The sequence below is a fragment of the Austrofundulus limnaeus genome, unplaced genomic scaffold, assembly GCF_001266775.1.
Source record: "Austrofundulus limnaeus strain Quisiro unplaced genomic scaffold, Austrofundulus_limnaeus-1.0 Scaffold142, whole genome shotgun sequence".
Lineage (NCBI taxonomy): Eukaryota > Metazoa > Chordata > Actinopteri > Cyprinodontiformes > Rivulidae > Austrofundulus > Austrofundulus limnaeus.
In genome coordinates this window covers 872,982-888,539 of record NW_013952544.1, presented here as the reverse complement: position 1 = coordinate 888,539, position 15,558 = coordinate 872,982, and the positions used below count along the sequence as shown (strand labels likewise).

The 15,558-nt window shown below is 40.4% G+C and overlaps 1 protein-coding gene across 2 annotated transcripts in view; it reads left to right on the top strand.

The window, feature by feature from the left end:
• The first annotated feature begins 160 nt into the window (after positions 1-160).
• The window catches only part of ap4b1 (adaptor related protein complex 4 subunit beta 1), a 17,195-nt gene continuing 1,797 nt past the window's right edge, over positions 161-15,558 (top strand). The window contains exons 1-13 of one of the 2 annotated variants that reach the window (XM_014016301.1): positions 161-234; positions 337-460; positions 1,364-1,588; positions 1,663-1,793; positions 1,942-2,089; positions 3,924-4,209; positions 4,421-4,519; positions 5,833-5,944; positions 7,194-7,277; positions 7,391-7,494; positions 9,382-9,589; positions 9,771-10,085; positions 11,299-11,445. In XM_014016301.1, the coding sequence (XP_013871755.1) occupies positions 348-460; positions 1,364-1,588; positions 1,663-1,793; positions 1,942-2,089; positions 3,924-4,209; positions 4,421-4,519; positions 5,833-5,944; positions 7,194-7,277; positions 7,391-7,494; positions 9,382-9,589; positions 9,771-10,085; positions 11,299-11,445 (1,972 nt within the window). In that variant the 5' untranslated portion in view covers positions 161-234; positions 337-347. Of the gene's footprint in view, positions 461-1,363; positions 1,589-1,662; positions 1,794-1,941; positions 2,090-3,923; positions 4,210-4,420; positions 4,520-5,832; positions 5,945-7,193; positions 7,278-7,390; positions 7,495-9,381; positions 9,590-9,770; positions 10,086-11,298; positions 11,446-15,558 lie in introns of both variants that reach the window. The other variant, XM_014016300.1, reaches the window with a different exon arrangement.

Genomic DNA, 15,558 nt, shown 5'->3' with positions numbered 1-15,558 from the left:
AATAAATTTTAGAATTTTAGACTGTGAAAAATTTTTAACAAGACAAAAAACCTTTTTAGTATTTTTCTGGCAGGAAAAACGAGGTTTAATTCCTCTTCTGGCCAGCAGGAGGCGGGGTTATACCGGCGGGAAAAAAAACAACGAAGAAGAAGCAACACGGAAGTGACCAGGATGTAAACAAACCAGTCATCTAGTTTTAGTAGGAGTAAAATCACCGGGTTTTAGTCTTATTTGGTAATATTTCTAAACTTTAACCTTTATTGTGTTTCTGTAGGATGTGTAGGGCGTCATGTTAGACTGTTAAAGTTTTTATTTTTTTTTTTTTATTTATTTTAGCGGTCGTCATCATGCCGTACCTGGGCGGTAAGGAGACGGTGAAGGAGCTGAGGAGAGCTCTGTCCAACCCAAACATCCAGTCCGACCCGCTGCGATACCGCAACATCATCATGAAGGTTATCAGGTGGATTGCAGACACTAAATCACTGTTTTTTTTTCTTACCTGCTGGATTTGTATAACCGTAACTACAAACTTCCAGCTGTAGCCCCCACTGACTCCCCCTCTTTTACCATTAAGACCTAATGTTTTGTTTACAGTTGGCACGACACAAGATAGCAAAATATCTCATTATACATTGGATGAAATTTAATTCTGAATTTTTAAAAATCCAATTTAAGATGGCCACCATACCCAACTGATCCTACAAAACACAAACTGAGTCAATGTTAGAAATATTGAGCTAATTTTATTATTATATTGAGCTAAAACACAGTCTGAGATCCTTGTTTAAGGTTTTAGCACTAACTATTGGAGTTAATCCTGTTTGTTAGCAAAATAACTTCACACCAGTCAGATTTTGGTTAAACTGTCAGGAAATAAAGGTTTTTCTACACAGTTTAAAATGGTTGCTACAGCTAATAAAGCTGAGATAATGCTGTCTTTTTTTTACAGCTATTGAGCTGTAGTTTGGTGTTGTAGTTGAGCGTAATCTGCATCACTTCATTTATATAAACATTTAAAGACAGCGGAGACATGCTCCTCCTGAGAAATACATTCTGCATTAAGAAAATTAAAATACTGTAATTATTTGTCCACATTTTGCTCAGATTGATTCATTGCGGGAAAAAAATAAATTTATTAGGTGTCTACATGTTGTTTTGAAAACAGCAAAACATTTCGGCAATAGGTCCTAAGTTTTAATCTTGTGTTTTCAGTATTTTTCATTTATGCAGATTTTAGCATTAATACTCCACATGATACTGTCAGAACAGCAGACTCTTGTTTTCAGGACTTTTAATAATTTATATAAATGTTTAATAAAGGTTTTGTTTTTGTGTGTTTTCATTGAACTCTCCTCCACCTCAGGGCGATGTCTCAGGGTGTGGATGTGTCCGACCTCTTCAGCGAGATGGTGAAGGCGTGCGCCACTGTGGATGTGGTTCAGAAAAAACTGGTGTACATCTTCCTGTGTTCCTACGCCACCTTGAACCCGGAGCTGTCCCTGCTGGTCATCAACACTCTGAGGAAAGACTGCCAGGATCCCAACCCCATGGTCCGCAGCCTCGCTCTGAGGAGCATGACCAACCTGAGGTGGGCTGAGACTCACCTGGACCCGTGTGTGAGGCCTGTTCTGGGCTTGTGACGGTTGTGTCTGTGCGTGGCAGGTTGCCCAGCCTGGTGGAGTACGTGGAGCAGCCTCTGACAGCGGGACTGAGAGACAGAGCGGCCTGCGTGCGACGGGTGGCGGTGCTTGGATGGGCCAAGCTGCAGAATCTCCAACCCGGCTCAGACATAGGTGGACCTTTAGCTCCTTTGTCTGTATAAACATGTCTTGTTCAGTTTTCACCTTCATGTGCATGAGTAGAAGAGAGAACAGTGCAGAAATGTCAGAAACCAAACCTATGCATCCACGTCAGGCTTGTTTTTTTATTTTTATTTTTCAGATGCGGCGGTGGTGAACGAGCTGTACAACCTGCTGAGGGACCCGGACCCTGTGGTGATGGTGAACTGCCTCCGAGCTCTAGAGGAAATCCTGAAGGAGGAAGGAGGAGTCGTTATTAACAAACCCATCACTCATCACCTCCTCAACAGGTTGGTCCTGAGCTCCAACAGCTGACAACAAATATATACTGCAGGATGTTCAGTTAGCTAGCTATAGTAAAAAAGTAAAAAGCTAGCTAATAGAAGAATGATGTCTGAAAATGTTAAGAGGCTAGCTAAAAGCTAAAAGTAGTAAAAATCTAGGTAATAGAAGAAGAACGGTGTCTAAAGCTAAAGCGTTAAGAGGCTAGCTAAAAGCTAAAAGTAGTAAAAAGCTAGCTAATAGAAGAAGAATGGTGTCTGAAAACGTTAAGAGGCTAGCTAAAAGCTAAATGTAGTAAATGCTAGCKAATGGTAACTAAAGCTGAAAATGTTAAGAGGCTAGCTAAAAGCTAAAAGTAATAAAAAGCTAGCTAATAGAAGAAGAATGGTGTCTAAAGCTAAAACGTTAAGAGGCTAGCTAAAAGTAATAAAAAGCTAGCTAATAGAAGAAGAATAGTCTCTAAAACTGAAAATGTTGAGGCTAGCTAAGCTAAAAGTAGTAAAAAGTTATCTGAAAGAAGAAAAGTATATAAAGTTGAAAACATTAGGAGGCTAGCTAAGACTTCAAAGTGGCAGAAGACCAGCTAAAAGCAAAATGTTGCAAAACTCTAGTTAACACCTCAAAATATTCAAAGGCTAGCTTAAAGCTAATTGTAGCAGAGCAGTAGCTAAAAGCTCAAAGCAAACTCAAAACTAACAGAAGACACAAACGGACAAATTTCAAAGAGAATACATCCCTACAACCAGGGCTCAATAGAGCCCTGGTTGTAGGGATGTTGACATTTTGTCATCAGCGGCGGCCATTTTCTTCCCACGCCGCTGTGACTGTGCACAACGCCGCACTGARGATGACCTCGCTAATTTTCGCTCCTGTTTCGTTATTTCAACAAATTCAGAGAAACCCTGCTGATGTCAAAGTCGACACAAATAAATCACGCGACATTTTTCAAGTGAAAAGTGGGTTTGATTACATGACAAACTTGATTTTATCTGATGTTTTCTTCTCTGTGGTGAAATTGATTTTGTGTGTATCGAAGCTAGTCTTCGTCATGTGAAACATTATGCAGGCTCTCATTGGTCGAGGGGCTTTGCTTACAAAACAAATATCCACCTGGTTTTTATTTATAAACGGTTTTCATTCTATGGATTTCCAAGAGATCAAGATGATTTGATGCTGCTGTTTGGTGACGTGAGCTCTGTTAACATTATTTTGTACCTTTTTCTGCTACTTTTACTGGATTTTCTCTTACATCTTTGTTTTAAAGATTTATGAGGCTTACAAAAAAATGCAGAAGGTGGATTATTTCTAAAAAAAAATTCATGGTGATATCTTAAACATTAACTCTGTGAATTGGTCACAAAGGTCCGATTGTTTCTGCGATAAATTACGGCTGAAATCGTGAGCTTGATTTCTTGAACAAAAGCATCCATAACTTGCTAAATTCTTGAGATAAAAACATGATTTTGTTTGTTTAAAGAGTTTTTAATGTTCTTATTGTTATTCACTGTTAGATTTGATATTTGTGTGGGATAAAATGTTTTCTCCACAACCCTACTGAGAACCTTCCAGCAACATCTAGTCCTGTGGTGCCCAGTCCTGGTCCTCCAGGGCCACCGTCCTTTATGTTTGAGTTGTTCTCCTGCTCTTCAGCCGGCCGGCAGGTTCTGCAGAAGCCTGTTAATCATTTTTATTCAACTCAGGTGTGTTTTTTATTTAACTCAGGTGTGTTTTTTATTCAACTCAGGTGTGTCAAAGTAGAGAAAAGTGTAAGACGTACAGGCTGGGGGACCCCGAGGACCAGGGGTTGGACACCGCCGATCTAAACTCTGTGTTTGCCGTCAGGTTGAAGGAGTGCGACGTTTGGGGTCAGTGTGAGGTTCTGAGGGTCCTCCGGCGCTACCGGCCCCAGTCGGAGGAGGAGCTCTTCGACATCCTGTCCCTGCTGGACGCCTCCCTGGTCAGCCACCACCCGCCCGTCATGGCCGCCACCCTCAGCCTCTTCCTGAGCCTCTGCGCCGACCTTCCTGCCGTCAGCCTGGCAGCTCTGGATCGAGCGCGAGGCCCCCTGCTGGCCGCCTGCGGGAGCAGCTCCAGGGAGATGAGGTTTACGGCCCTCTGCCACATACAGGTGGGTCAGAGCTGTGCAAAAGTCTTCATCCGGACCTCGTTTCTTTACTTATTAACTTCCAAGCAGCCAGACTCAATCGACAGGTTTTTAAACTTAGGTGGTACACTGTTGCTTTTTTTACTGGTTTTATCATCTAATCAATGGAAATGTTTTGTTGCTAATGAATGTGCAACAGCAGTTAAATAAATAAAATGTTTTTGTTTTGTTGTAGCTGTTGCTGCGTTCTGTCCCTGGCCTGCTGGGGGAACACTACAAACGTTTTTTCTGCGGCTACGCCGAGCCGGCCTTCATCAAGCAGAGGAAGATGCAGGTACTGATTTTTGTTTCCATGTCATTTTAAAAGTCTCAGTGCACCCCTCATTTATTTATACTTTGCTTCCAGGAAGAGAAACCTTTTTTCAAACTTCCTGAAGTTTTTTTTGTTTGTTTGTTTGTTTGTTTGTTTGTTTTTCTGCTTTGTGTCGATAATTTCCTGTACCTGGAAACGTTCAGATGAATGTTTCTTAAATCTCTGAACTCTGACCTTGGATTCACTCAGGCATAAAAGGTTCCTGAATCGCCTCAAACAGCAAACAGGAAGTTTGTGTTGTGTATGTACATTAGTTTGGAAAAATAAAAACAAGGATTTAAGTGTGACAGCCAGGAAATAGTATTTTGGCACCAACATAAGATTCAAAAAGAGTTGCTGAACAGATATTTACCATATTTCAGTGTGTAACCAAATACAGAAGCTCTGATGACATCACGTCTGTCTGAGACAGACCCCCCCCCCCATTGTTGTTGCTTTTTAAGCGTGACAAACTACGACTAGGCGTTTAAAAGCTTCAATCAATAACAGGTTATTTCCCTCATACAAGCAGGGACCGAAGCAGGTGGGAGCGTTTGACCATCAGATATTCAGGAACATGTTTCAAACAATAAATTTAAAACGTGGCTCGACACAACTTTTTATGTGATCCACAAGCTCGTTAAAGATGTATTAATGTCTAAAAATAAGCTGCTTTAAAGCCAGCATTGACTGTAAACTACATCTCCCATAATTTATTTTACCCATGCACTGATGACATCCCACCACTAGGTGGAGCTGCACACAGTCCAAAAGTAGACTTTTTTTTTTTTTCTGCTGGCTACTTTTGCTGCGGCCCAGTTGTACTGGGAAGTAGTGGGAATTTCCCACTTACAAGTTGTACTGGAACGCCCTTCCAGTGGGAATCCCCTGTAGGAAAGGGGGAGAGCTCAGAATTCAAGAGGGCGGCTACTCAACACAACTCAATAGTGAATAAAACTCTCTTACCTTTACTTTTAAAAGTACTTTTGTGTTATTTATTTCACATTCAGTCCGTCGTACATGTAGTAATTTTCGGTGTTTATAAGAGGACGTGGTAAAACGCTGTTTCTATGCATGAAATACCAGGTAGAGCTCAGTGTAGCGGTGCTCAGCCGTAGCAATTTGTCTTGCTTTGACACCGCTGAGGTACGAAATCTGAAAAATGAGAGGAAAGCAGCCAAAGTTCAAAGACAAAAACAATAAAAAAAAAACCTCTAAAGGTTCTCAGAAAGGCTTAGGTGAGCATTCTGACCGGATTAAGACTTTTGCACGTATGAAATCTGATCCGTCCGCAGGTGMTGGTTGAGCTGGTTAACGACGAGAATGTTGTGATGCTGCTGGATGAGCTGAAGGGATACTGCACTGATGTCAACACTGACACGGCTCAGGCTGCCATCTCTGCTATCGGTAAACACACACACACACACACATACATACACACTGGTTTGTTTTATGTCCCTGTGGGGACCGTGGATTGACTTCCATTCATTTTCTGGTAATTTTATATCCTAACCCTGACCATTTACCCTAAAATTAACCTCACAGGAACCTACCTGACCCAAAAACTAACTTAAACTCAATTCACACCTTAGTCCTAAACCGAACCCCCACACCCAAAATTAGCATCCGTACCCGTGGGGCATTGGTCCCACTGATGCACATTTGGTCCCCACGAGGCCGCCTTTTTCTGGAAAATGGTTCCCACAATATAGCAAAAATGTGCCCACACACACATGCATGTTTGTATTTCAATCCTTATTAGGACCATTCATTGACTTCCATTCATTTCCAGTAAATTCTACAGCCTAACCCTGACAACAAACCCTAAGGCTAACCTCACAGGTACCATCCTGACCCTAAAACTAACCTAAACTCAATTCACACCTTAGTCCTAAATCGAAAAAATGGAAAGATATTTTGTGCTTTTTAAAAATTGACCCTAATGGCAGCATGTACAAACAAAAAAGAATGGGTCCCAAAATAGTACCTTGAGGTACACCACAGCAAATAGGAGTTGGTGAAGAAGAGTATTCCCCCATAGAAATGGGGGAAAATACCTGTCTGCCAAATATGACTTGAACCATGTTAGCACTGAGCCTTCAAGACCAACAACGTTCAAGTCTGGATAAAAGGATGCTGTGATCAACTGTATCAAAGGCAGCAGCTAAATCTAAAAGAACTAAAACAACAGGGCTACCTGAATCAACAGTTAAAAAAACCTTTAAAGTGCCGTCTCAGGACGAGATTTAAAACCAGACTGAAACTCTTCTAACACCATGAGAATCTAAAAAGGACTGAAATTGAATAAAAACAGCCTTTCTAATGTCTTAGACATGAAAGGTAATTTAGATATTGGCAGTGTGGCTCTAATTCCTCACTTCACCTTCTGCGTCGCAGCTTCCCGTCTCCAAAATGAACGTACGCATGGGTCAGAGCTGGTGTGAGGGACCACACATTTTCACACCGAGTTTGGGTTTTATAAATCATAACCTTTGCCTGAAAAGTGGCGTAGGCAAGTTTTTGGGCTCGTTTTGTGCGTACACAAGCTTTATAAATCGGACCCGTGCTGTTTAATAACCCAGAATTTTGTAGGAAGATGTTTTGAATTCATTAAAATGTGTGTGGCTGTAAAGAGCTTCCTGTCCTCTCCTGTCAGGTCACATTGGGCGCAGCTACAGCGACAGGTGTCTGGAGATCCTGACGGGACTCCTCGGACTCAAACAGGAACACATAACCTCCGGTAAACCTCCAAGTCCCAGCGTGCCCGGACGTAAACACGTTTCACCCAAACGGCTTCCTCTCATCTCTTCCTTTTCTCTCTTTTGTCTGTGTTTTCCCTCCGCTCGACCTCAGCGGTGGTGCAGACGATGCGCGACCTGGTGTGGGTGTGTCCTCAGAGCAGCGGCACTGTGTGTTCGGCTCTGGAGGGCTGCGAGGAAACGCTGCAGGACAGTCAGGTGATCCAGAGTCAAACCAAACCAATAATCACATCAACAGCTGAATGACCTTAGAAAACACACAAAAAAGGCTAAAACTTCAATTCTTTAGATTCTGAGCCGCTATTTGACGTCATCCCAAACTCTTATTTTGAAGATTGTTGAGAGTTAATCATTTGTACATAATTATTCTGTTTAGTGATTCATAGGATGCTTTTCAGTAGATACAAACTAACAGTAAGAAGAAAGCCATTCTCCACCTCTTCATTTGCATTTTACCACATTGTTTTTATTTTTATGGCCAAGTAAGAGGCAGTTTAATACGTGACCTCAAAACCAGAGGATTGCTACATAAATCACACACGCAGCTTTGTTCGTGTCCTTCCAGATAAACATGTTATCAACGTGGTTTTTACACCTTTGCTCTCCCGGCCATCCTGCAGCTCTGACTTTAGATTAAAACATTTGCAAGTCAAAGTGGAGCAAGAAGAGCTGCAGCTGTTTGTAAACGCTGTAACAGAGTGGCTCTTTGTCTTCATGACGGGGATGGTTCAGGTAAATCTTTAACGTGTCCACACAGATAATGAATACAAACGGGCTTTTGTCGATTTCTGCTCTGCTCCTCTTTGACTAAACTGAGATAAAAGTTGAGTTAATCCGCTGAGGAATGCTAAGAGAGTTAGCGGCTAGCTTAGCGTTTTTAAATCAATAGTTCAACTTTCACTCAGTAAGTAAAAATCTAACATTCTTGTCAAATCTCAAAGACTCTGCACAATGACACGTGACCTGTTAGGGTTCAGACTGTGTGTTGGGGGCGGGGCTAAATATATTTGAATTTTTCTTTGGTGGCCATCTTGGATATTTTCATTTGAATTCAGAATCTGTTGGGCATCTCCCTTAGCTACCACCACACTAAATCTCAAAAATAGTATTTTCCTTTTTAGCTTAGGTGGCCTTATTGGATTTTCCATTTGCAATTAAAGTTTATTAGGGATCACTCTCATCTACATTTATACCAAGTTTCAACCCAGTAGCTCTAAAAATGTCTGAGTTGTAGCCATTTAAAATTATCTATGGCGGCCATCTTGAATTTTGGATCACTGTTGTCTACAATTTTCAGCTTTATGTGTTTACCAATGACTAAAATATCTATTTTTTTATGAATTAGCAGTAACTCTAAGCTTAAAATGAAGATTAGCTTTCAAAATGTTGTGGAAATTGCTTTTTGCCACCGCCAACCAAATTTCAACTCATTATTTCTGAAAATGTTTAGCTAAGGTTTAGCTATTTAMAATTATCATTGGTGGCCATCTTAGATTTTGTATTTGCATTCAGATTTTGTCATTTAAATTTTCAGCCGTGAATGAGTTATGGCCCTTTATAAGATTAGCATCAGCATTAGCGGTTAGCTTATATTAGGATTAGCAATCGGTATGTGTTTGGGATTATTTTTAGCTACACCAAAACAAATTTCAGCTCGCTAAGTCTAAAAATGGCTTAATTATAGTTATTTAAAGTTAGCTGTGGTGGCCATCTTGAATTTTTGATTACCATTTAGAATTTAGTAGAGTGATTTTGCCTGCTACTTCACCAGTTTTCAGTTTTATTTGTCTAAAAATGGCAGAATTATAGCTTTTTGTAAAATTAGCATTATTGATTAGCTTGAAGTTGTGACTAGCATTTAGCTWGGCTACAAAATTTCAGCTCAAAAGTTCTTAAAACTGCTGAAAATGGTTATGGAGATCATCTTAAAATTTCAGAGTAGTTTTCTTTATTTGTATGTGCCCCCCTAAAAAACATTTTGGCCACCCCTTGCAAAAACAAAAACAAAAAAATCTAGCTCCGCCTCTGGTTGGGGATGATTCTCAGAGACAACGACACCAAATTTTACCTCATTGTCTGGTCCAGGGCAGGCAGGCCTTGCTGTGGCTGCTGGGGGTCTACGGGGAGCGGGTCTCCAGTGCCCCCTACACGTTGGAGGCGTTCATCGACGGCATGAGGAGCGAAGCCTCTTTGGGGGTGAAGATGGAGCTGCTGACGGCCGCCGTGCGACTGTTCCTGTGCCGCCCAGCCGAGACGCAGGACATGCTGGGGCGACTGCTGCACCACTGCATAGGTGTGTGTGTGTGTGTGTGTGTGTGTGTGTGTGTGTGTGTGTGNGGTGTGTGTGTGTGTGTGTGTGTGTGTGTGTGTGTGTGTGTGTGTGTGTGTGTGTGTGTGTGTGTGTGTGTGTGTGTGTGTGTGTGTGTGTGTGATCGATAAAAACCCGGTTGTTCACTCTCTTGTGTCTTTTCCAGAGGAGGAGAGAGACATGTGCGTGCGCGACCAGGCTCTCCTCTATTACCGCCTGTTGCATTGTGGGATTGAAGAGACACAGAGGGTTCTCCAGGGCCGCAGGTCGGACCCCTCCCTGGGCGTTCTGATCGGACGCCAGGCCGAGCCCATCGGCCAGTGGGCGAGCAGCTTCAATACTCTGCAGCCGCTGAAGCAGGACGCTGCGGAGGCGGAGCCAGCCAGCAGGGGCAGTCCTGAACACTCAGCGCCGAAGCTCAAACCAAACGCGGATCTTCCCGACTTGCTGGACTGTAGCCCCGTCGAGACGGTTCTGTCTGGTGAGTGATGTCAGAGGCCTTCAGAGAGAATAGACTTTGACCTTTGACCTTCAACTTGCTGACTGAGGCCTGTAGAGTCTGAGGTGGAGCTCATTACATGGTCTGACCTTCAGGGTGAATTTACTAAAACATCTACTCTTGGGAGGATTGTCAGCGCTCTTAAACGTTTCCTCTCTGTAGAGCATGTGTCAAATGTGGTCCGCCACAGTATTTCATGTGGCCCACATGATCTTACAAGACGTTTAAATGTCTAAAATAAGCAGCTTTAAACTGGTATTAACCATAAACTACATCTCCCATAATGCATGTTGATTGTTTTACCCATGAAATGATGGCATCTCACCACTAGGTGGCGCTGCACAGGCTTTAAAAACTGGCTTATGAAATCTTAATTTCGCCGCATTTTCACTGTCTTATTTTGCTGCGGCCCAGTTGTACTGTGAAGTGGGAATTTCCCATTTACACTTCGTAAAGCTAGACTGATTATGACATATAACTGGCATGTTTTGAATTTTGCTCAGTTAAAGTGAAACAGGAAGTGACATCAAAGGGGAACTCTGAGAAAGAAAACACCATGGATTTGTTTATTGAAACAATATTATTTGAACTCCAACTCTTTCTCATCTCTCTATGATAGTGATTAAAATAATCTAAAGAAATAATCTAAAGAAACATCCGATTCTTCTCTACAGTCTGCAGTGTTAGCCATTTTAGCATCGCTCTGTTTACATTCAGACATTCTCCTYTGACATCACTTCCTGTTTCTTCACATGCAAATATCTCAACAACTGTTCATCTCAGCAGCATGAAATCTTTTGTACAATATGTTATCAATGTTATCTTTCCAAAAATACATTCATATTTATTATAAAAAATTGATGTCACAGGCACTTTAAGAACCCCTGCTTTGGGTGTTAACTCACCTGTAGCTCCAGATCCAGGTGGTCCCACCGATAAAGTTAATCAGCAGCTAAGTTTTATAAAACGGTGAATGTTAGAAAAKGTTTTACTAAAACGAAGCAGCTCATATTTGTTTTTTGTGTTGTTTTGGGTCACATGGTTCAGTGCTTGTTGTGGTGACCTGCAGTCTGGTTCTGAGGGCCTGTCAGGATTAATGTATCAGTTTCATAATGATATGACTAATAGGTGCTAACTCTTTCCTTTTCCTTTTCGTTCAGCGTCCTCTCACTGGTTTCCTGTTTGTCCTCTGCAGATTCGGGTCGACAGTCGGACCCCCCCGCCGCCACCGTCACGACGTCCAGTGCCGAGGCCACCATCACGTTGTGCCTTTCCCCGGCCGTCGGCCCGGAGGAGTTCGAGCGCCTGTGGCTGCAGCGACGCGCCTCGCATCCAGAACAYGGTAATGAAATGGAAGGATTACCGCCAGCGGCTCTTCTGCTTCATTTGCCGAGTATTCTGCTGGACCAGAACCGGCCCGTTTTAACTAAAGCAGTACCTTAGATGGTTTGAATCTTTCACAGCAGAGTGCGTCTGTTCCAACACTGGATTAAAGGATTAGTTTCTTTAATTATCTCCTTTTATTAAACTTCATTTAGTTGGTTATTTAAAGCAGAAACGTCCAGTTCTGGTCCTCGAGAACCACTGACCTGCATGTTTTAGAGGTTTCTCTGCTTCAACACCTGATTTGATGGATTAACAGGCTTCTGCAGAACTTAAAGACCAGCACAACCTGAAATTATAAAAGCAGCAAACTAGTTCAGTCTTTACGACACAGTAAGAAACATTAAAATACATCCTTAATTCAAATGTCGTTAATAAGATTCCGTGTTCTTTACCCGCTTCAACTTTCCGGGTCGCAGGAAGCTGCTTTACAAAGTACAGTTCATTTACAATTTAGGTTTTCTGACCTAAAAATAATAATTCTTTTACGCTTTAGTTGCTCAACTCGTTTTGGTGCTGTCTCTTTAAATGCAAATGAGGTGCTTAAGGCCCCGCCCCCCTCTAGGTTTCACTCCCAGTGATCATCATCCACTTCCGCCCCATTCAGGCGTGTTTGTAATTTGATAGAGATCCGATTATCTAACAGCGCAGAAACCTCTTATTTACAAATTGATTTAAAGATGTTGACAACAAAACAAAAAAACTCCAATTGTTGCCTCGGCACTCTTAAACATGGACGACAAAATTAGTTAACCATTTAATTAGTTATTTAGCAGTTTTGCAGCAAATACTGTGGCCTTATTGTTCAAAATATGTAATAGGCAAGGTCAGCCCTTGGCATAGGCAGTATAGGCAAACACTAAAGGCCCCGTCCGTCTAGAGGGCGCCACAAATGGAGAACAAAACAATTATTTATAGCTTTTTATTTGAGTTTGGTTGATTTCCTCTGTAGTATAATCACTGGTTCCTCAGGTTTATGAACTTCTACATGAGGTGTTAAATGGTGCAGAGGATGTTTCATGATATAAGTATCATATGGTGCAGTCAAGACAAACTACTGCTGCTCAGTGTGTGAATAAAAAACAAAAGAAAGTTCAGGTTTAGGTAAAGTCTTCATAAAATACAAACTTTATGTTCTATTAAACCTAACAATTTAGTAAAATGCTCTTCAAATGGCTGGAAAATGAAGAGTTTTGAGTAGATCCCCCCCCCTAGAACTGCTTCAGTCCGCATCTGCTGGTTAACATAAACAGGTGTTCCTCATGATGTCAGCAGATGTTGGCAGGTATGAGGTAGGCTTCTGATTCTATTTTAATTGGACAACCTGGTTTCTAAAGATAGAAAATAATATCAAAGACAAAACTATTTAATTTGATACGTGATTGTAAACAAATTGGCTGAGGTGCCACCTGAAATCTTGCCCAGTGCGCCAAAGTGTCGATGGCCGGCCCTGGTAATAAGGAATAAAAACAACTGAATGGATTGGAAAAATATGACCCAAACAGATTTTAAAGATAGTAAGTCGCTAAGCCGGTAGTAAGTCAGACTTGTTTCCGGTGAGATTTGGACTCCAAGCTTGCCCTTTGTCACTGATTCTGTTCATAACTTTTATGGACAGAATTTAAAGATGTCTTTACAGCACTGGGAGGGACTAAATTAAACTTTTCTGCACTCTTAGATCCTCCAAGTACACAACAAAATGCATTTAAAGGTTAAAAAAGTTTTTTTTTTTTTGCACAAGTCCCCCTTAAAAGGATCAATAAAAAAAACAAGAACTTAGAGGAAGAGTGACGTTATTGAACCTGAAAGCACCCGCCCTCTTTTGTGCCAGACGTGAGTCAGTCAAACTCTGAACACATGGAGCTCTGTTTGCGTCGTGGACGAGTCTCAGCTACCACCACTCAGACGTTCAGCTCAGTTTCTGTGAACCTGACGGCGTTGTAGCCGTGTGTGTGTGTGTGTGTGTGTGTGTGTGTGTTCTCGCCGTTCTAGTTCTGCAGGTACACAGTAGGAAGTTAATGAGCAATTGTCATCAGCCACTTTTTTAATTGAAATGACTCAAACACATGAGAGTGAACAGGTGTGGCACGGAGCTGAGCCGAAAAAAACAACATAAAGAATTTCTTCTGCTGCATTRTCGTGATTCAATTACAGCTAATTCCATTTGATGTTTCTGCTCCACAGAACAGGTTGTTCAGTTACAGAAAGAAAGAGCCAGGCTACATTGTTCAGAACGTGATTCAGCTTTCTTCTTCGGGGCAGGGTGACACAGCAAAAAAATAAATAAATAAAAATCATATTCTGTGTTTTTAGACAATATAGCAACGCTTCAGGTACAACTAAAATTCTGAAAAAGTCAGGTCATTATGCAAAATGTAAATAAAAACAAAATCAGTGAAACTAGATTAATTTCACTTCCTGTGAAAATGCAGTGAATGATTTTGCTGAAAGCCGCTTAAGAAGCTAAACACAAGCTGAAATGTATTAACCTGAGTTGAATTAGAAGAGTTTGAATTGACTCAAAGGAAGAAAATGAAAGTGGAAAGCGGCGTAACAAAAACAACTTTGTAAGAAAATGCTGCATGCAGATATCAAAGAGGCTGAACAGAACTCGACAATAATCAAATAACATGAAAGTAGCTCAAAAAAATGCTGGATTTACTAAAAATATAGCTCAGATAGGCAGAAAAAAACTGCTGAGAAATTAAATTAAAAAACTCAATAAAGGATAAAAACCAAAAAAACAATCATGGATATATGTGAATCACACCTTAAACATCTTAAACTTTAGTGTTTTAAGAGCTGTAGGGAACTTAAAATTAATTTAATACATGTTAAAGTGGTTATCAGTTTGTTCAAAAATGGTAAATAAACAGTAATACAGGCCCAAAACAATCTAAAGTGTTAAAATGCCCGTGACAATCAAAATTTTTGTAATAAATACGAATGTATTTTTTAAAAGATAACATATTATAAAAAAAAAAAGATTTCATGTCGCTGAGATGAACAGTTGTTAGGATATTTGCATGGGAAGTAACAGGAAGTGATGTCAAAGGGGAATGTCTGAATGTGAACATAGCATTGCCAAAATGAAAACAATGTCTATAAACTTAGGGCTTCAACAGTTAATTAAAGTACCAACAAGATTTGGCAAGACATGCAATTCCATTTTGGATCTTATTTTCACAAATCGATCCTCCATATATGGCATATCTGGAGTTATAAATACTTCAATCTCGGATCATTCACTTATTTATGTCATTAGAAAAAACCTTAAGAAACCTACAGGTCATGTGCATAATTTCATTAAAAGGATTCCAAAAACAAAGTTACCCATGTTTCATGCTGAGATTGAGAATACTAACTGGAATGAGGGTATTTCTCTGTCAAATCCAAATTACATTTTGTCAAATTTTTATGATAAGTTGGAGACAATACAGGAAAAATATATTTCAACTTGTAAAGTTCCAGTCCGGAAAAATAAAATTCCATGGTTGAATGCCTCTTATAATACATCTCCTAAAGTTGAAAGCTTCTTCAATGAAAACTTATAGAATATCAAAAACTTCTGAAAATCGGTCTCGTTTAAACAGTTACCGAAATAAATGTGKTGCTRAATTACGCAAAGCCAAACAACGTTTAAAAAAATCAAATTATTTCAGCCAGTAAGAATCCAAAAATATTATGGGAAACGATTAAGTCAGTGACAGGTGAAAGTAACAATAAAACATTTAATAACAATTCACAAATCTCAGTAAATGGACTTCTTGTTTCTGATCATGAAAAAACTGCTAACTTATTTAATGAATATTTTATTTCTTCAGTAAGGACATCATTACCGGGATAAGCTAATAATTTAAAGTTATTTAAATATCCTGACACTTCAAAGCAATTTTCATTTTCTGAAATTTCACAGAGTGATGTTTTGAATACACTCCAATCTCTAAATGGCTCACATGCATTTGACAAATATAAAATAAATATGGATTTCTTGAAAATGCATGCCAACACTTTTTTACCATTGTTTCATCATTTGCTTAATTTATGTATTGTGCAGTCTATTTTCCCTGAT